Genomic DNA, 20,975 nt, shown 5'->3' with positions numbered 1-20,975 from the left:
ACTTACACATCACTCTTGTGGCCAGGAATTTACTGCACACTTAATTGTCAAGGTGATAGATGACAAGAAATAAAGCTCTAGGGAAGAAAAAAGGTATCAGTCTGAATAAAACCACAGTAACAAGGAGGTCCTAACTAAGCCGAACTTCTGTTACTGTGTGTGACGGGGAGTTTGAGACAGTGTTTCTCGCACGGAGCCCGAGATGAGGAAGATTGCTCTTTACGATCATTTCACCATCGAGTGATTTTTGTCTAACATTCCCCAAAGACTGAAGCAGATTGGTGCAATGTTGTGGGTACGCAGAAACCTTATGAAACACATCTTAGCTGAGGTCTTCATTTGAAGTCTACCCATTGGTGCTAACTGCAGTTTCATCACGATTCTGGATTTCACCTTAAACAAGAGCTAATCTGAGTAAGAGTTTCTGACTCTCCATCTGTAAATTCAGACTTGGCAAAAGAAAAAGATCTACCAGAAATCCCAGGAGGAACGGAACAGGGAATTGTGGGAGGGCAGTGGAAGCAAGAATTCAGGCACATTACCAAAAGGAACTGCTCTGAAGTCACCTAGAGGTTATCACTTCTCCTGCCCGGCTTTCTGGTGAACTGCCTGGGGGCGTTTTCACCTGAAGGCCCTTTGCCGTGGTTCAGAGTCTGACGCTGACGGAGCTGATGCTGAAGGTTCTAAAGCAGAGAAGCGGTTCAGTATGTACCGAAAATAAAAGTGAGGATCAACTCCAACCGACACGCTCAGATGTCCCCGGCTCTTCTTCAGCGTGACCCTGCTGGCCAGTTTGCTCCTGGTGACTGGCTTAATCCACAAGGATTTTTCTGTAGGTGGTTTCAAGTCCTTGAAATCATTCTCTTGGCTTCCCCCCCAATTCAGAAAGCAGGAAATGTCTTTCCTGCATAGCAGTCACAGCGCAGTCCCCTAGGGCTTCCAGGGGCTTGTATCTTCCAGTTCCTGTTTCTGGTCTCTGACTGTTAACTCTATATTTGGTAACGGCCCGACTGTGGGCTGTTTTGGATTTGGTCATAATAAGATAACCTGGAGTCACAGAGCAGAGATCTAAAGCAATCTTGTTTTTCCAGGAAGTGGTGTGTTGACCTTTCAGGATTTCGTCTATTTTATCAAGTGTGTTGAGCTTTTGAATAGTGCCGTTTACAGCCCAAGGTTGTGTGTTTATGTTACTGGCCCTTGAGGGTGTGTGACTGCACAGAAATAGGATGCGCGCACCCGCCTGGTTTACAGTGAGCTGATCCTTGCTTCTCACGTGGACTGATGCAATCTAGGGAGTGCTCTTCATGCACGGTCTGAAGCCATGGCAGCCTTGAAAACTGCTACTTGCTCAGAAATGAGTAAGTATTTGTCAGATGAGTGAGGCAAGTGTTGATTTTAATCCTTTTACATCAGGGCAAGAAAGAATCAACACGCCACTGATAGCCAGTAACTTCTTTCTTCCCTAGGATTTTCAAAGCTACATAATGTTAAACCTATAGGCACACAACCTTCCAGGAATAAAGAGAGAATGAACTGTTATTTGCCATTGGTAGAAGCCATTTATGAAACAGTCAAAAAGCCATGGGGCTACTGTTTTGTCACCAGTGGGTGCTCTGCCCCTGCCTAGACTTCACGTCGTCATGTTTTCCAACCCCAGGAGTTAACGTGTTTTGTCAATAAGATCAGAACGGATGCTTGCACTGTCACTTTACAAAGGGAAAATCAAGGCGCAAAAAACACATTTTGATTATTGTAATATCACCTTGGAAGTGGGAAGAGACTTTGAGCTTCACAGAGAACCTTCTGTCTCTGAAGTTACCAGTCATTAAGCCAGTGTCAGAGGATTATCAGAGCAGAGCTAAGATAAGAGTTAAATTCTCCCCCTCAGGACACTACTTCCACGTGCAGTATGGATCCTGGGGGGTTACTTTCTTTATTAGTTTACACCTTATTTCTTTAAAGTTTACGATAGGTTGCAAGTTGTTTGTTAATAGCAGGTGTATAGTGAATAATCTTTTAGAAGATCTAAGCTGTAATTCAGAGAATTAATTCCTTTATAACTATTTTCTCTTTCAATCATTTTGCACTTGTTTTTATACTTAAAATCCTGTTTTAGAAGCCAAAATTTGGCCCACAACCTGTACAACTGTAATGGTTCCATAACATCCCATAGCAGGGTGCGGGGGGAGGGGGAAGCCACATGCTGGGGAGGCGACCTGTGATCTGCACTCCTGCCGCATCCTTCCTGGCTTGGGGGCAAGTCACCTAACCTCTCAGAAGAGGATTCTCACCTGGAAGATGGGACGGATCTACCTCCAGACGCTCCTTCCAGGAGCTAGTAAACACATGCTGGCTCGAGCACAGCTTCCCTCCGCGGTGTCGTGCAGTGGGAGCGCCATTGGCGTCCTGGCTTCAGTGGGAGCGTCCCACCCACTGCAGGACGCCCCGAAAGCGCCTCGAGGACTCGTCAGCTAGGGCTTGTAAAGCGGTCACACCGAACCTTCTGCTTCTGCTGCTGCTTCCACTCCTCTTTTAAAAATACTTTGGGGGGGGGGTTCTGTATTCACTCTTTGAGAATTAGCTCAGTGTCACTCAAGCCCCTCGCTCCAGGAGCTGAGCTGACAACGCCGTGTTCACCGTCTGTCTCCGCAGCCCACGCCGTGAAGGCCAGCGCAACGGGGGCGCACGCTCCGTGGCCCGCAGGCGCCAGCGCTCCGAGGGCGGCGCGTTTCTCCTTCGGTTCTCGGCGCCGCCCACCACGCCCGCCGTCCCGCCGGTGCCCAGGGGCGTTTGCCGAACCAACCTGCCCGCCCCGCACTGAGCCCGGCCTGGGCCCGGGCCCTTCACGCTCCGATGCAGCCTGTCTTTGGGGTGGTTCACACTGCAGAGGGCTGGCGTCTCGGGCTGCGCTCTTCATGTGCCCGGTCACCCTGTGTCCGTGTCCTTAAAGGCTGCAAGGACGACGCGGGCCCGTGTGTGAAGGGCCGGCTTAGGTCACGCATCCGAGGAGCCGGCACCGACTGGGAGCCAGCAGCGGCGGCGGCGGCGGCGGGGCGCGGGCTGCTAAGTGGGAAGCACGAGGGCTTCCGCGCAGGAGAGGCTCGCAGGGGCAGAGCTCTGCGAAGAACGTGTGGCGCGGGTTCGGGAAGAGACGCTTCACGTCTGCTTGAAGCCCCCCTGAGCTCCCCGCAGACACATCCCCTAGACGGTACACGTGGCAGCTGCTTTCGTGGGCGCGCCCCCGCGCTCACCCACCCCGCTCCAAGCTGACTGCGAGGTCTCGGTCGGTGTGATCGCATTCCTGCATCTCTCCCGCCACGCAACAAGCAAAGCGAGACGCGGTTCCTGGGCTTGCCGACAAGCAGGGCCGGGGACAAGGCCGGTGCCGTGGCTCAGCAGTAAAGCGAGAGGACGCAGGGCCGCCCGGCGCCGCCACGTCACTCCTTCCACCATTTCCCAGCCTTGCGCGCCCACATCCGCGCTCCTCCTCGATGACCCCGCGGTGCTGCCTCCCGCAGCTCACGCCCTCTCGGCAGGGGCGTCCCCTCCCACTTCACGGAAGCTGGAATGCGCGCGCTCCCGTCTCCCTCGGCGACCCTCCGGCCCCTGATGAAGAGCGCCTGCAGCCATCACTCCCACCCAGGCGGAAGGGACCCCTCCACCCACATCAAGGGCAAGCCCGCCTGGATACTGGGTCCATCGCCTCCCACTCCTGAGGGTGACCCTTCCGCACCTACCCCGAGGTCCTGGGTCTTACATCCAACTGCCTACTTGACATCTGCACCTGTGCAGCCAACCTATGTCAAACTTAACATGCTCAAAAACAAACTGTGTCTAGTTGCTCAGGCCTAAAAATCTTAGTCGTTCTTTTTCAAAAAGAGTATTTAACTCTAGTTGATTTATAATATTGTGTTAGTTTCAGGTGTATAGCCTCAGATTCTTCTCCATTATAGGTCTTTACAAGACACTGAGCACAGTGCCCTGTGTTCTCCAGCAGTTCCCCGTTGTTTATCTATTTTATACATAGCAGTGGGTTTCTGTTACTCCCAGATCCCAAATTTACCCCTCCTTTTCCCCTTTGATAACCATAAGTTTGTTTTGTGGGTCTGTTTCTGTTTTGTAAAGACATCTTCCACGTGCCAAGGGTCACCACAGTCCGGAAGCCCCCTGGTGCGGCAACCTGCCAGGTGTTGATCATTCCCCGAGCCCAGACGCAGCTGGGCAACCAGCAGGCATCTGTGCCATAAGCAACAGCGCCTAGTGACACAGTTACACTCGGCCTTCGTCAGGCTCCAGGGAAAGTGAGCGAGGAAGTCGAGAAAGCCAGGCGTCAAGCTCTCCTGGAGAAGGGGAGCGTCGAGCGAGCGCTTTGTTCGCTGTGTCTCTCGCTCCTGCTGTTCCCTCTGCCTGGATGGCTCCTCCCTGGACACCTGCATGGCCTGCTCCCTCACCAACTTCAATGCCTTCATCAAAAGTCACCTCCCCAATGCGGCCATCACCTGATTTGAGAACCGTGACTCAACCTCTCCTGCTGGGACCTCCTACCAGCCTCATACGCTTTCTTTTCTTTTCCATTGTCCTCACCGCCGTCTAGCATATATGATTTACTAACTGATTTTGCTTATTTTGCTAGTATTTTTTCCCCCATAGAATTTAAATTCTAAGGCTGGGATATTTGTCTTTCTTTCTTTCTTTCTTTCTCCCTTTCTGCATTGATAATGCTTGGCACCTAGAATAGTGCCTGGTATACAGTGAGTTCTTCAAAGCTATTTCTTTTATTTATGAATATATTTATGTCCTTTCTGTCTTTCAAACGCTATATTTTCTCACTGGCAAACCTCTTTTTTGGTGGTGGGGGAAGGAGGGCAAAATATTTCCAGTCTACAAATAAAAGGCAGCCTGGTGTCAGATATTAAGGACAGGGACATCTTAGGGCTGACAGGAGGATGAAATGGGTTAAAACACGTGCAAAGTGCTCAGAAGAGGGCCTGACACACAGGAAACACCACGTGTTAACTAGTGTTAAAATCAATGTTAAAAAGGCCTTTATTTCTACTCTGCACCATTTCTAGCTGTTTCCCTCTCCCCAGCTCCTCTTCCTCTTGGCTGATCTACCTGAAGGTCCCGTCTACCCCACAGCTCTTCATTTCTGCTCACTTCTCCACCTACCGAGACTAAGGTTTCTAATGAGCCGGTCGCCGCCTTCCTCCTCAGTCCGTGAGTTAGTGGAACCACCTGTCGTCACTGACCACGCTTGAGCCCCTCCTCTCTCCTGGTTCCCCCGTCCTACGGCTGCCCCTCCTCCGCCTTCTTCAGAGGCACCCCCTTTTCCTTCTTTCTCACTTAAAGTTATTGCTGGCGTCACCTCACTCATCACATTCTCTGGGGGTGACTCCACTCACAGGCATGGCTCCAACTCTCACAGCAATGACACCCAGCGTGTGCCAGTCCTACCGACAGTTCCCAGGGAGGCCGTGTTCTTCCTCACACCCCTGACTTGCAGCTTTCTTTCCCCTTCCTGGAACTCTCTTCCTCCCCAGCCCCCTCTTCCTGACTACTTCTCGCGTTTTAAGATGGCCATTTCTCCTGCCCCCTCCCTCTGGGCTCGCTGAGTGCCGTGGGAGCCTCCACCACAGGGTAACGCAGCCGCACCTGATTGCCAGTGTATGCTTCAGCTGCAGTTTAATTCAGAACTAAACACTGGGCAAGACAGTGACATCTCATCAAAATGTCAGTTCTTCCAGAAAATCTCATCTGGGGGAAATATAAGCGATAAAGTAAAGAAAAAGTCCCATTTTAACAGTCTAAGTGGCACTGTGGATACACACGCTGTTCTCTACTACAAAGCCAACTTTGAAAGATGAGGGACTCCCTTTGATGTTAGTGACAACAAATACTGCTTGGTTGTAGTCAGTTGCTATTTGAGCGCCATTAAATCTTACAGGTGCCGTATTTACCGTATTAGGAGAGTTCAGTAAATTAGGCTCCAGGCTCCCTGCCGTGATCACTCACACCACACACGAGGAGAGAAGAGCAAGTCGTGCACACGGCTAGAAACCGCACAGCCAGCTCTTAAGAGGTTTCAACAGCTTAGTGTTTTGCCCTGGCTCCATTCTGACACGCGTCTAGGCACCTACCTGCAAAGTGCATCCAAATACGCCGATCATCAGCATGGCCACCGACAGGTAATCGGTGAACACGTCCCACCATGGCTTCAGCACGCGGAAGGCCGGCTGCTGCTCAGAGAACTGCCGGAATTCTGTCACCGGAATCATGTTTCTGAGGAAGGAGAGGTTACTGGTGAGTTGATTTATCCTTATGTATAACGTACTGCACTGTTAACCGCATTTGAAATTCTGCTTCAACCCATTGGATTCAGCGGTTTAAATCAGTCCAGAAGCCGTCACAGCACCTCGGGGTTTTAACAAGCCACTGAGAGAACCACCAGCTGAGGAAGGAGGGAGCCCCACGTAGAGAAAGCAACTACCTTTGTCGCCTCTTGTCCGGTCAGCCAGGCCCCTCGGCCCCAAGTGGACCAGAGAGAGCATGACCGTCCATTACTTCCCGGACTCTCCCTCCCGTAAACAGAACACGAAGACGCCAGAAAGAGCAGGACCCGTCCTTTGAAATGCTTTTCTATTTATCATCTTGGGTTGTTGCCTTAGACTATTTTTTTTGAGTGTAACTTCAGTGTTGGTTTATATTAATTATTTACTAAGCCCTATTTGTAAAGCGTTTTGCTTGCTCTCTGGGGAAGGCAAATGACTTTGCCATTGGTCCTTTTCTGGTAAGAGGGATGCTCACATTGGGGGGAGGGGGTGTGGGGGGGAACTCCATTTTCTCTTGCTCTCCCCCCTTTTCTGGGTCCTCGTGCTTTTGACTTGATTTCTTTCCTCTATTTCCTACACCCCTTACATTTCACTGTGAACTTCAGACTTACCCTCTGAGAAATCAGTTTGCCCTGGAAACACCTGTCTCCACCTAAATGACAGAAGATAAATGAATAGGTGTCCCTGAGGCTCTGGGAAAAGGGGGAGACACATCCTTTTCCTAGTCTGCCTTGTCCTTCTCACTGCTCATTCCCCAGCCTTTATTATGGTCGAGGATTTTAAGTTAATCATCCTGCTACCGGGAGAAGGAACAGTCTTTCCGTATCTCATGTCAAGGAGTGAGGGTGGCCAGTGAGGGCCAACAAGGCACTTCCTCTCCCTTCCACCGTCTCTAGCCCTCCACACCTGCCTGGGCATTCAGTCTGATGACAGAGCAGGGCAGAGGCTGCATTCTGTGCTCACCCTCCCAAGCCTTTTTGTTCCTGGATTTTCGCTTCCCTAATACTGAACTGGATACTGCATGACAAACAGCCCCAAGGAGACCAACGGCTCCTCTTGGAGTTCGCTGGGGGTTACCTCTGGGGACGGCCATGAGGTGCTCATTCTGTCTTGCTGCTGGTTCTGGCTTTTTCTGAAGCAGTGATTTGCCTCCCTTAACACAAGGTTGAAAGTTCAGCCACTTGGCGCTGCTCTTCCCTGTGACCAACCTACTTGACTCTGTGCAGCACATGATACAGTTTCCTCGTTCTATGGAAACACACTTCCCTAACTCCACTCGGTCACCACCACCGGGCGCAGGCTTCTTGAAGGGAGGCCCTATAGGCCATGGGTGTCTGTGTTCTCAAAACACACCTTGCAGCAAGCCCCTGAGCTAAATAAGTAACGGCGCATCCCCAGCATCACTGACACTTCGGACTAGTTTGCCTTTCCTGGCCCTTCATGACCTTTTTCTTCTCCCTGGATCATGACAATTCCACGGCCCCAGACGCTTTCCAGTCACAGTTGTTCCGGCTGGCAGCCACAGGCAGGCACTCACTCAGCTTAAACGTCCACATTCTGCCCAGAAGCTACTATTCTATTTTGCACCCCCACCACTTAACCACAGTGCCTGGCAGACAAGAGGCCCTGAACACCTGTCTGTCAAATGAATGAATGAACTCAGATGCTTGTGCACGGAGCACTGCTCGCCCGGTCAGATGTGGGGGGACCCCAGCCAGCGGCGGTGCTGACAGCCGTGGCCCCTGTGCCACCGGCTACGTCCTGTGGTGGGTTTGGCTGTCTCCCTCGTGGTAAGTCCCCACACACCTTGGAGGGAACTGGGCTTGTTCTTTGAAGCAAAGAGCAATTTTAGGAATAAAAAAACGCCAAGGTAGAGCTGTGGTTCTCAAACTTTCTGATCTCAGGATCCCTTCATGCTTTAAAATGCAGTGAGGAGAAGACCTTAAAGAGTACTTTTTATGAGGGTAGCACCTATCAATATTGACCACATTAGAGATTAAAACCAAGGAATTTAAAAATATATATGAACTCACTTAAAAATAATAAACCCATTGTAAGTTAACAAATTATATTATAAAAAAATAACTATATTCTCCAGGACAAAAACCATTAATAGGCAGAACGGCGCGTCTTACGTGCTTGCTGACCTCTGGCCGCCGGCTTGGTGGAGCACGGCTGGGCCCTCACATCCGCTGCTCAGTCTGCGGTGACGCTGCTTCGACTGAACATTGTGAGTCAAATATATATGCAGTTAGAAAAGGGAGGAGCATCTCAACAGACTTTTCACATAATTGTGGATGTTAATTTTTGATAACGTATCAGGCTAACGTGGTTAGTTGCAATATGGAAACTGAAAACTGTATCAATGAACTTTTCAAACTCTCTGAAGTTAAAGCTCATTGGTCTGTCTTGTGCTGTGAATGGATTATTTATCCAAGCTCGATTTTGTGATGATTTGCATCAGTCATCTGGACAACACTGGTCACTTAGGGATGCAGATCTTCCAGATGTTGACAAATTGTTTTTAAAAATCACATTCATTAGTATCATCACTGCTTTCCTCAGGGGGAGGAAGCAAAGGAGAAGGTGACTGAAAAACTCCACAACTAAAGAGAGCGCGCATGGACCCCGCACTCGCCTAATTAAAGAGAGATGCGTGTTCTTTCATAACTCAGCTCCTCTCAACGCTGCACATTAGGGTTCTGACACCTGCTTCCCCTTTCACTGCCATCGCAGCTTCCAGATGACCTGTGACCATTTCAAGAATTGTCATCTCAAGTTGAAGGAGCCACTTCTGAATAAACTGCTGAGTTTACATAGCTTTCTTCCCCTAGAGATCAACCAGGATAATTTCATTTATATTTAACATTTTTTCTATTTAGAGATTTTTTAATAAATGATAATTTTTATAATTCTTCCAACTCCAATTTCCAACTCATTATGTAAGATTTTAGCTTACCTAATAGTGTCTTTGGAACCATGGCATTGCAAATTCAATCAAGAGAATCTGATTAAAAATATATGATTTTTTACATTATGCTATGTATTTGACTCTATCCTTTTGCAGAAATCGACATGCATTTCTTTTATTAAAAATGCTTATTACCAAAAGTCACTTTAATGGTTCCATTATCTATAAAACTTTACCTCTCAAAAATACCATATCATATATTTCTTTGGTAAAGAATATTGGTTCAGTTAGTTGCAAACCCAGAGTTTATTTCTTTCATTTATTTGGCTCTTCCTGAAACAATCTGTCTTCCCCCCTCTCAGGAGAATTTTAGTATCTTCTTCTCTGGAATTAATCACACAGAACAAATTCTACTCTACTTATCAACCATGACTTTAGCAATAGCAAACATATTCTACTGTGCCTCAAGCCTGGTTGCTAACACTGTTCTCCAGTGGCCATCAGGTGGGTGGGCTAACGCTGCTTCGTTCCACATTCTTCCAGCAGCTGGAAAATGGTACCATCTTTACACAGTACAATCACGCACCATTCAAGGAGCCCAGGGCCAATTCCACACAATAGTAGTGATCATATCAGTAATGTGGTGAGTGGCACCTTACAGAAATGAATGAAAATATTCAGTAATTCCTGAGCACATGAAATATGAATTCTATAGGAAAGAAACCCACTTACATTATTCACCTATGCGGCTAAACCTAATGGTCAGTTCTCGGCCCTCACATCACCTGCTCTGTCTGCAGCATTTGGCAAAATACGCCCATTGCCTGCTTGGCTTGCAAGACGCCAAGCCATGAGGTATGCCTCCTGTTCCCGTGTTGCTCCTTCGTTCCTCATTGGCCGTTCCGTTGTCTCCTCCCTGACCTCTGACCTCAGGGTGCCCAGTGCCTAGTCTCCGGTCTAATTGTCATCTCTAACTCAAGTACTCCCCTGTGATCACATTTAGTCACAATGCTTTCAATGGCATCATCCTAAACAAAATTCATACTGGCTTCCAGACTCACGGACCCAGCTGCCCACACAATGCCTCCACCTGGACACCCGCTAGCACGTGAAACTCAGCATGCCCCAAGGCAGCTCCAGTTCCACTCCCCATCCCCACTGCCCACTCCCGGCAAAGCCCTTCCCTCACGTGACTCCCCTCAGTTGACGGCAACTCCATCGTTCCAGTTGCAAGACCAACATTTTTGGAGTCGCCCTTGGGTCTTGTCTCTTACACCCCACATCCAATCTGTCAAAAGATACTTATATCCCTTAATGTATTGTCTGTCTCCCCTAAAAGAATGTATGTTTCACGATGGCAGGAACTTCCTTTTCAATTCTTTTTTGCATGTTGACTTGTCCTAGTACTTAGACAATAACGTTTGGCATATAGCAGGCACTCAGAATTTGCTGAGTAAATTAGTGAATAACTAGTAATGTTAATGAAGAGGGGGTGTGATTGCCTTTTGTTTTAGAAATGAGGATTACAAAAGCCTAGTGTGTGTCTGAGCAGCGTCATGGGAGGTACAGGGCGGGGACGTGGGCCCAGGAGAGGCGGGTGGACAAGGAGAGCACGGAAGTGCCCGATTTATTTACAGCCTCTTCCCAGTAGCACCACCGGCTCCGCAAGTCAAAATAAAGTTATCAGAATGTGCTCAAAACATCAACTATAAAACAAATCGCTCTTCCTCCAGCAGTGCGAGGACGGAAGTAAAAACAGGACACAAAGCCAAACTTTCCAATTTTGTAAAAATGACAGCCTTCTCTCTTGGGAGAGCATGACTCTAGGGTGTGTTTGACTCTGTAGTTGTGGCACCAATGGCAAACAAGTTTTAGAAAAGTCCACTAAAGAAGACCATAATTATATGGTTCTATAGAAGTGGACTTAATTTAAAGAAAATCATAAATGGGTTATAACCTTTCACAACCTGAAAGGCACTTTCGGAGGTCACCCACCCGTAACTCTCACTTTACGAGTGAGAAGCCTCGAGCCGGGAGAGACTAGGTGACACGTCACGGTGAGCCGTGACTTCTAATCAGATCGCACCTCTTTCTGCGCAGCTCAGAGTCCGGACGACACTGAATGCAAGGGATCCAAACTACAGTAAGAAGCAAACGGTTCGAACAGAATTTCTCCAATGTCACTCTCTCTTCTCACGTCCCTAATGGAAAATACAAAATGAGAAACAAACTCTTACCGCTACATTTGGGTGACCCTAAGCTAGAACAGTCCCTAAGTGAGAGCCATAGGCTCAGAAGGAGTCGTCGCAAGAGGCAAGCCGAACTTGCAACACCGTGGATGCTTCTGTACTACTGTCTCCTTGGAAATTTCTTTGTTTCGTTAGGTCATATGTTAAATTAATGGCCCAGTCACATTATTTAGAAAGTGTTCAAACTGAGCTTAACTTGTTTTCCTAAGGATGGTGGGGAACAAAAATCACACCTACCCGGCACTTCTAGTTCTCTGTTAACCAACTATGACACGCTACCTCTCTCTCATTTGCACCTTTTCCATATTTAAAGGAAACCCCTTTGATGGCTGCCCTTCATCCATCTCAAGGCCACTGCTTTACATAACAGCTCCCACTGTTCTCTATTTAAGTCACTGAAACTTTGTTACATATTATCAGTAGCTGATTTTTCTCTCTCACAAGCACAGATTACTTTCATTTACTCACATACTTGCTATAATTACAGCATTGTAATAAAATTTACTTTAAAAATACAGAGTGTCAGCTAAGTCAGGCACTGTGTTAGGTGCTGAGGGAACGGAAGTGAACAAAACCGACCAAGCACCCGCCCCACCCCCTGGGCTCTGACGGGAGAAGGTAGCTAAGGAAATGCCTCTGAAGCATGAATTGTGACTGGTCTTCTTTGTACAAGTGACTGATTATTGTTTCCAGTGCCAATGACGCATTTAAAGGGGTGGCTGTTTTCACTTCCCTGAGGAGAGGGTTTGTATTTTGTTTATCTGTGTATCTTCTAGGAAATAGCACAATACCTTAGAGCAGAAGCTCAGGACGCATTTGCTAAATTCAAATAGGCCGAAACACACACACAGGCACACACACCCAGCTGAGCGTTCTGTAGCCGAGGCCAGACTTCTGTTACGTCGTCAGCCTCTGATGCAGTCTGACACACAGCAAATGAGAGAGAGACCACCGCCACGTAGCTTCACGCCGTAGACGGTGAGTATCCACAGCACACCCGCCGCTGCAGAGCCGTCTGAGACGCGGACAAGGGCCAGGGGGGACGCATAATTTCAAAGGTAAGGGTCACTGAAATTCTAACGCACAGGGTCTGTCACTAGTCACAGGGAAAATGTGTGGATCACAACGACCTCTTAGGCACCAGCGTGTCCCCAGTGGCCACACTTTGCGCCTCCCTTATCAGAACATTACCCTATTAAGGAACAGGTGACAAAAAACAGAGCCAAACATTAAAGCCTTGTTTGCAGTGTAATGGTTTGGAATGCTGCCTGCCTTTGTAACCCCTGGTGAGATCGTGACCTTTGGGGGTTTCTGTCCAAGAGCTTCAGCTACGTGTACATAACACTAATAATTATTTAAGGTTTAGTCTATATATTCCAAGTAAATCTAAACTCAGACATCTTTTCTAAAATGCGGCTAAACTGTGATCTAATAGTCTTTTCCGTAGGAGGTTGGCATCAAATGTAACTCACCCCGCCCCTCTCCTGTTACCCTGGAGATACCCAGAGTCTCTGAGCAAGAGACTCCAGCTCTCTGTGTCCACCGGGCTTCCTGGCCACCTCTCTGTTTACACCGCTTCCGCCTCCTTTACACCAGGAGCAGCAGGCTTCCAGCGTCAGTGTCACTCAGCGCCCCCCCCCAGGACTGTAACCCCTGAGGAGAGTGTGTGCTTCCCCTTGGACGCCTGACATTATTCAAACAGGACGAAGATGAGGCTTCCGTTCTTACCAGTCTCACCATCCAAAAGCTGAGTCTAGGGTTCAGCAGTAAATCTGCAGTGATTGTTCTGAAGACGATTTATCCCTTCCCGGCGGACAAGAAGGGGCTGAAGTTCATCGCCAACCCAGTTTTCCCCCTTGAACAACAGAGCACAGAAGTTCTGGGCAGCTGGCACAGCATGAATGTACCACACAGGCCAGAAAACTCAACACAACAAGCGCGGGAAGCCGTCTCCCTGGAGGGCCGCTCTCCCCTGGAAGGGGTGGCCAGGGGAGGCGCGTGGAGAGTCAGGACAGCTCCTGCGCTCCGGAACATTCCAAGTGGAGGTTTTTGCTTATTTTTTACCCCCTGGAGTTTAGAGGAGTCTGAACAGGCAGGGGTCCTCTTTTATTTCATTTGCTTGCTCTGGGGCCCAAAGTGCTCAATGGTTTATTGAGCTGAATTCCTATGAGTCTGTGGGGGGAAGCTGCCTTTTCTGTCCCAACAGAAAGTTTGGGTGTTTTACAAACACTTTTTCACAAACATGTATACACTGGTACTTAGGGAACAGAGCCAACAAAACACGTGACAGGGAAGCTAAAGCAATTTGTTATCAAAACTTTCCACTAAGCTTTTTTTTTTTTTTAATGGGGTAAAATTTCACATTTCCTGCCACCAGGAAGCAAAATGACACCCCTCAGGAGACAAGAGGCTGGTGGTCAAAGTGAGACGTCGAAAGACGAATGGAGTTAAATGTGACGACTTCGCTGTCCTCTTTATTAAACACACCTTTACAAAAACCTGCCATTCAAATTCTCCCTTTTAAGACCGGGGACCATGGAAAGGCTGGTAATAGCAGAGAAATGTTAACTGCTGAATAAATCTCTTTGGGGCTTTTCAGGAAGGTTGTTCTCAAGAAGTGAGCTCTTGGTTCGTCTTTCCTGTTGGCTGTGCTCGTAAAGTCCACGATGAAAAGAAGAAGTTCAGACCCTCCGGCCTCCAGGAAAAAAGGAAAACAAAACTACAGGAGAAAATCAATGACCAGAGTTTTACTGCCAGAATATTAAACCTGATATAAATGCTGTGGAAAATTGGAATATTAGGTTTTTGTCTATCCAGCCAAAAAATATTTAATGCAAGGCTTTGTGCCTAAGAGAAAAATATGTGTTGGCTTTGGCTCTAAAATGAACATATTGATTTAAGGGCCATCTTTTCCAAGTTAGACACTACAGGAGTTCCCTCTCCCAACTCTTGTTTTCTCACATCAAAGCTAAATAACATCTCACATGATGGTATCCGATACTCCCAGAATCTCACATTCTAGAAGCTGAGGAAGGGCATGGAAAGCTTCTTTACATGAAGACTCTAGGACATTGCGGTCAACAGGTACTTGCCTCTCAGACCTACCTGTGCCAAAACTCTAAATGAAAAAAAGTGCTTGGGAAACGTAAGTCATTAAAATACATGTTTCTAAAGATGATATGTTCTTTACAAATGAAACAAAACAAAAACACATTAAAAAAAGAAAAACCCTCCCCTCCCCCGACAACCAAAAAGGAAAGAGTGAAGGTCGGTGACACACGTCACAAGCCTGCAGAGCTCAGGGGGCCTGCAGAGCTGTCGGAAATCCACCCCAGAGGAGACACAGCAACGGCACCAGCCGCTGAGGAGCTAACCCCACACTGGAGTGCTCTTCAGCCTCCTCTCACTCTTCCGCCGCCTGTGCATCCCGCAGAGCTCGCCTCGGTACCTCTCACTTGGGGAAGCTGTCCTAGATCGCCCTGACTAGGCAAAGCCCGCTCTGCAGGCTCGCACGGCACTGTGGCACTCTCGCGGTTGCCCCCCTCACGGACACCCCATTCCGTTCACTGGTGGTTTCTGGAGCAATGTCGGTCTCCGCTGTTCTCCCAACACCTAATGGTCTTTGGCATACAAGAGGTGATCAATATATATTCATCAAACAAACAAACGATTCATTAAAAACAAAGTGACAAGAGCAATCCAGGTGTGAGAGCTCTGACTTACCAACTTGAATACTGTGTCAGCAAAACGAAAATAGGCGGCAGAGTGTAAAGCCCATAAGCTTCCCTGGAGTAAGACCCAAAACAGTGCGTCTTTATAGACAGACTGTATCGCGCTTTGAAACTGTTCACTTGCACCTGCTATCATTAGTAAGAAAGATGGCTTGGGGCCAGACGGAGTCTCCCTGGGAGAAGTATCTCAAAGATGTTCAGAGCCCTGCCAAATGTGTTTTTAAAAATGGTTCGAAGACCTGGAAGACAAGATGCTGAAGCCCAGGAATGCATCAGCCTGTGTGGCGACACCGTTACCCGCAGTGGTCTGGCCAAACAGCTTCACTGGGAGGAAGAGGGGGACTGGGGATGCCTGCAAGAAGCAAGACCAATCAGGAGCTGTTAAACCAGAAGGTTTTAAGTATTAATCACAAATACTGAAAAATTGGGCAGGGAGGTCATAGAAATGTATTTTAAAACTTAGATTTTGAAGGAACAAGTGAGGAAGAAACAAGTAAAAAAGTTACTTTTAAAAGTCAAACGTCTCAAAGCTTAGAGATCTTCGGAGTTCTGAAGTAAAATGAGATTTAGGAACGAGCGAATGATCCCTCAAGTGGCCCTCGGCCAAGGGAAAACGTGGTTTATGGGGCAGCTATGTGGGTTGGTTTGTTTGTGCTTGTTCTGTAACGTTTAATCCTATTTTCAGAAGACCTGTGTTAAAACCTTAACAGACCGACGTTTCAGAGCTCTGCCGATGGTTATACAGACACAAACTAAAGTCGGTTCTACAAAAACAAAATAAATGTCCACTTAGCAAAGAAGCAGAAATTGGTGAAAAGATAAGTTGGTTCATTTCTACTCGGTGTTCACAAAAAGTGTCGGGATCCGGGGAAGTGAGGTGCAGAAGCCACAGAGTCTTGAGGCAGCCTCGGTCTTCAATTCCAGAGGCTGAGAGAGGGATACGCTGTTGTTAGAGACAGCGGCTCCAGAGGCACCAAGTTTTCCACGGATGGAAGCAGCGTCTCTGAAAAGCTCTGTATCCCCAGCACCCAGCAGGTGCCCGGCAGCCTTACTCATTCTTTCTGCAATACTGTAGCGGCTTTCCCCTGTCCGGTGTTGAGCTCACTCATGTCGACACACCAGTGATTAAGACAGACACAACCCCTGTCCTTCTGAACCTTACATCATGGTGGAAAGAGAGACACTAGATAATTACACACAACTGTATCATCACAACTGTGACAGGTATGATGAAGTGGGAGTTTGGGGTACTCTGGTAGTACGCTGAGGTACCTGAGCTATGGGGGGCTTAGGGATCAATGCCTGCATGAAACAGGAAGTACAGGCGGGAACAGGGGCCTGGGCAGAGCTGGAGGCCAGGGCCAGCAGAACATTCTGGGCAGAATGAAAGGTGTGCAGTGCGATGGGTTTTGGTTCCCCTTTGAGATGCATCATTTTGCCCTCCATCACTCATTAGAAAGGTGTTGTTTCTTTTATTCAAGTAAGGTTGGACCTGACATCTTCCATCTCTGGAGACGTAACGGCAGGGGTAGCCTGAGCTGGTTCAGATTCCAAGAGCCAGAGGGCAACAAGCTACATGTTCTTAGATTGAAACGGCAAAAAGTTGCCAGGACACAGCAGGAATCTTCTACTAAGGCAGTAACTCTCAGGACCAAAGGCTGCGCTCCTCGCTTGCACCATCCAAACCCGCGCCCCCCTGGGAGCCGTCGTCTCACTCAGCATCGTCCAGGGTTCCTCCTTTGGGACTGACTTCTCACAGGAAATCAGTCTTTGGTCAGAGGGTGGTCTCCTTGAGTCTGCTTTTCGTCCCCGCCTTTCCTTTCTCGGATAGACCCTTCTTCCTTCCATTTCTTTCTTCCTCTTCTCTTCCTTGCTCCTCCCTCCCTCTTTCAACATTTCTTATCCAACCACCATGTGCCAAGCACCGGGGATAAAAGACAAAGAAGCTCTAGTTGAATATGTGGGCAATGGACCTACAAACGAGGCGGCTCCAGGTGTGCTGCCCCTTCTCTGGGCTTCTCAGATTTTGGGTGGATTCAAACCCTAAGGGCTTCTGCGAGCCAGACCCGCACCAGAAAAGCAGCAGCCCACTGGCCATCTCACCCCTGCAGATGGTCGGCCAAGAGACCTGCCAGAGAAGGACACGGACAAAACCAAGCACAAGACGGCCCTGGGATGGAGCAAAGCTGGAAACGGACATAGACAGGCGTCTTAACTTCCACAATCTGAACTGGAACAGACGGGGATAGATTATTTTTGAAAAGTCTCTCCCTATACAAACTCTTGCTACTTGCTATCCAAACCCCCCAAACCAAATAAATTTGTACAAGAGAGGCTGTTTATTCGATGTTCCCATTCATTCTCTCTTTGTAATTGGCACGCAACACTGTATTACTCTCAGCTGTATGACGTCATGATCTGATGTTGTGTGTTGTGCAATGATGACCAGAGCAAGGCTGGTTGATGCCCAGCACCACACAGAGCACAGATTTTCCTCTTGCGATGAGAAGCTTTAGCATCGACTCTCCCTGCGCTTTCAAGCAGACAGTGCAGCACTGCTCACTACAGTCGTCGTTACACACTGTGTCCCCAGAACTCACTGGCCTTGTAACGGCAAGTCTGCACCTTTCAGCCACCTTCACACGGTTCACCAACGCCCAGCCTCCTGCCTCTGGAACCACCGACGGGTTCTCTGTATCGATGAGGTCAGTTTTGTGTTACGTTTTTTGCTTTTCTGAGATTCCACGTAACTGAGATCACACAGTGTTTGTCTTTCTCTTTCTCACTTACTTAGCATAGTGCCCTCAAGGTGCACCCGGTTGTTAAAAATGGCAGGATTTCCTTCTTTTTTATGACTGAATAATAAACCGTTGTACACGGACACCACACTTACTTCATCTGCTCACCCATCACAGGGCATGGGCTGCTCCTGTGCTTTGGCCGCTGCACACAACGCTGCAGTGAACACGGGGCGCAGACGTCTTCTCCAGTTAGTGTTTTTGTTTCCTTTGGATAAATGCCCACAAGTGGAATTGCTGGATCTGTTTTTAGTTCTAGTTCTATTTTTAATTTTTTGAGGAAACGCCATACTGTCTTCTATAGTGGCTACACCAATTTACATTCCTACCAACAGTGCACAAGGATTTTTCCACATCCTTGCCAACACTAATTTCTTGTCTTTTTGATAACAGCCATTCTGACAGGTGTGAGGTGCTATCTCATTGTGGTTTTCATTTGCATTTCCCTGATGACCAGTGATGCTGAGCACGTTTTCACGGACTTGTTGGCAATTTGTATGTCTTCTTTGGAAAAATATCTATTTAAATCCTCTGCCCATTTTAAAAAAAATGGATTGTTCGGGGTCTTTTTCCTATTGATTTGCATGAGTTCTTTATATTATTTTGCTATCGGCCACTTATCAGATTTATGACTTGCAAGTACTTTCTCCCATTCCACATGCTGCCTTTTCTGTTTGGTGATGGTTTCCTTTGCTGTATGGAAGCCTTTTAGTCTGATGTTACCCACGTGTTTATTTCAGCTTTTGCTGCCTTTGCTTTTGGTCTCATAGCCAAGAACTTCTGCCACGGCCGACGTCGTGGTCTCAGCCCCCACGCCTTCTCTGAGGCGCTCCATGGTTTCAGGTCTTACGTGCAGGTCCTTTATTCACATTGAATTGATTTCTGTGTGTGGTGTAAGCTAGAGCTGCAGTTTCACTCTGCTGCTTGTGGCTGTCCAGTTTTCCCAATATCATTTATTAACGAGACAATCCTTTCTCCATTGTATATTCATCCTTTTTTCTTAAACTGACATTTTTTTTTCTGGTGAGAAAGTCCATAGCTCTTTTCTAATCCTCCGTGGGACTTGTATCCCTCCAACACTTAACCACTGCCCCACAGCACATCAGCTATCACGGCTACAGAAAAGCAGAAAGCCTGTGTGCAAAGGAGGCAGCTGCCGGAATCAAACTAGAAAAAAACTGGAAGAACGTGAGTGAGTCAGCATGAGGGCACAGCAGCTTTAAAAGGTATCAGCTTCAAAGAGAAAACGAAATTATTTGGGTTGCCCTAGTCACACTGAGATAAAATGTGGAAGTGAAAGCACGGGTTCAACATTAGGAAAAGCTTCTTGGGCACTAAGATCGCCCACATCCTGGAATGAGCGTTACCATGGCAACAGGCAAAAAACATGTAAACGGAAAAAGGAAGAAGGTATACAAGGGCGTGGAAGCGCAGCGATAAAGACTGAGCTGGTCTAGTGAGCAGCCTGCACCGTCCTCTCCCTGCACTTCGCAGAATTAGAGAGGGGGAAGGCGCGGAGTCTGCAGGGGCCAGATGTCACGCGAACAGTAGCAGTTCAGCTTCGCGTGCGGTTTTCACCCACTTGTTTTCCCCCACGTGGTACAGAACCTTCACTCAGTCTACAGCTCTGGTTTTACTATAGAAAAAAGAAAAAGGAAAGGAAAACGTAAGGACTAGGTTACGTTTCCCACGCCCAGCCTCTGCTTCTTCGGAGGAGTTACGTCCCTGGTGACGAAGGCAAGAAGGGTCACTCGTGACGACAAGGCCCCGGGGCCCCGGAGGATTCCTCTGGTACCGAAGTGTTCAGGGCACAGCCCTGAAGCGCCCGGGTCTGAATCCTGGCTCTGCCGCCGCCGGGCGGCCACGAGCAGGCTGCTTGACCGTCTGTTCCCTCATCTTTAAGGTGGGGGCAAGGACGGTAGCTCCCTTCTCAGGGCTGCTGGGAAGTGCAGGAGAGGGGGTTCCGGCAAACGCCAGCTGCTGCACGAGGCAGGGCACAGGACGCATCAACAGAGCTGACAGTCAGGCCTGGCAAGTGTGACAGGGAGGTTACTACGGAGAACAAGACTGCCTTGGGGTTTGGGGCCGTCAGTTCTAGCCTGAGGTATCACACAAAGAACAATTCTTTACAGAACAGAAGAAACAAACTTCAAAAGAGCCACTTCTGTTACAGGGGAAAGGAAAGGGCTAACGATGAGCATTTGGTGTTACTGTGCCTACAGAGGCCAGGCCTCAGACAAGGAACATCCACATCAGACCCACGAGGCAGGCACCGTCTCAGCCCTGCAGAAGCAGCAGCGTGCAAAGGGATGAAATGACCTCTCCAAGGTCACCAAGCCTGTGGGTGGCACGGCAGGACTTCCCTCAGCCCTCAGGTTACAGTGCCCAGGCTCACCCCACTTCATGGGAGAAATTATTTTAGCCTCTACAACCTCCTTCATGGGGAATTCAGCCTTGCCATCCGCCGGCAGAAACACCTATTTGAGGAGTTAGCAATCTGAGGACGGAATTCAGGGCTATCAAATTTGTGATTTGCACACTCCAGCCTAAAACCTGGTGCTGCGAGAGAACGCCAGTCTGAGGACAGGTCTGTTTAAAGTTTACAAAGGACTCAGCCTCCCTCCGCGAAGGAGGAACTGGTAGGGCACTCACACTTCTCTCGTAAACAGCTGGAAAAGCAAACGTACCAGAACCGCAGGTCTTCTTGTTACGCACTTGGCTGCACCAGTTTTTCATTTGCTGGTAAACCCTTGGGCGAAGAAGGCAATCCCCTGGATTTTGCACTGTTCCAGTTTCCTCGGGGGATCTGCAGGTGACTTCCAGGAACGCAGTGCAGCAAAGCAGCAAGAACCTTCTGTACTGAGAACCTGAATACTGGGAAAGGACAGGGACTACTTACTTCCTTTTAATTGTTCTTATTCCAGTTAATTTGGTCAAGACCCTTAACATTACTCATC

At 48.3% G+C, this 20,975-nt stretch overlaps 1 protein-coding gene across 3 annotated transcripts in view; it reads right to left on the bottom strand.

Moving 5' to 3' along the window:
* LRRC8C (leucine rich repeat containing 8 VRAC subunit C) overlaps positions 1–20,975 on the bottom strand; it is a 68,515-nt gene that overhangs the window by 25,228 nt on the left and 22,312 nt on the right. For 2 of the 3 annotated variants that reach the window (XM_074369893.1, XM_074369892.1), the window contains exon 2: positions 6,138–6,279. In XM_074369893.1, coding sequence (XP_074225994.1) covers positions 6,138–6,275 — 138 coding nt within the window. In that variant the 5' untranslated portion in view covers positions 6,276–6,279. Of the gene's footprint in view, positions 1–6,137; positions 6,280–20,705; positions 20,893–20,975 lie in introns of all 3 variants that reach the window. The other variant, XM_074369891.1, reaches the window with a different exon arrangement.

The sequence above is a fragment of the Camelus bactrianus genome, chromosome 9 (assembly GCF_048773025.1).
Source record: "Camelus bactrianus isolate YW-2024 breed Bactrian camel chromosome 9, ASM4877302v1, whole genome shotgun sequence".
NCBI classification, from domain to species: Eukaryota; Metazoa; Chordata; class Mammalia; order Artiodactyla; family Camelidae; genus Camelus; species Camelus bactrianus.
This window is presented reverse-complemented; position numbering and strand designations above follow the sequence as displayed.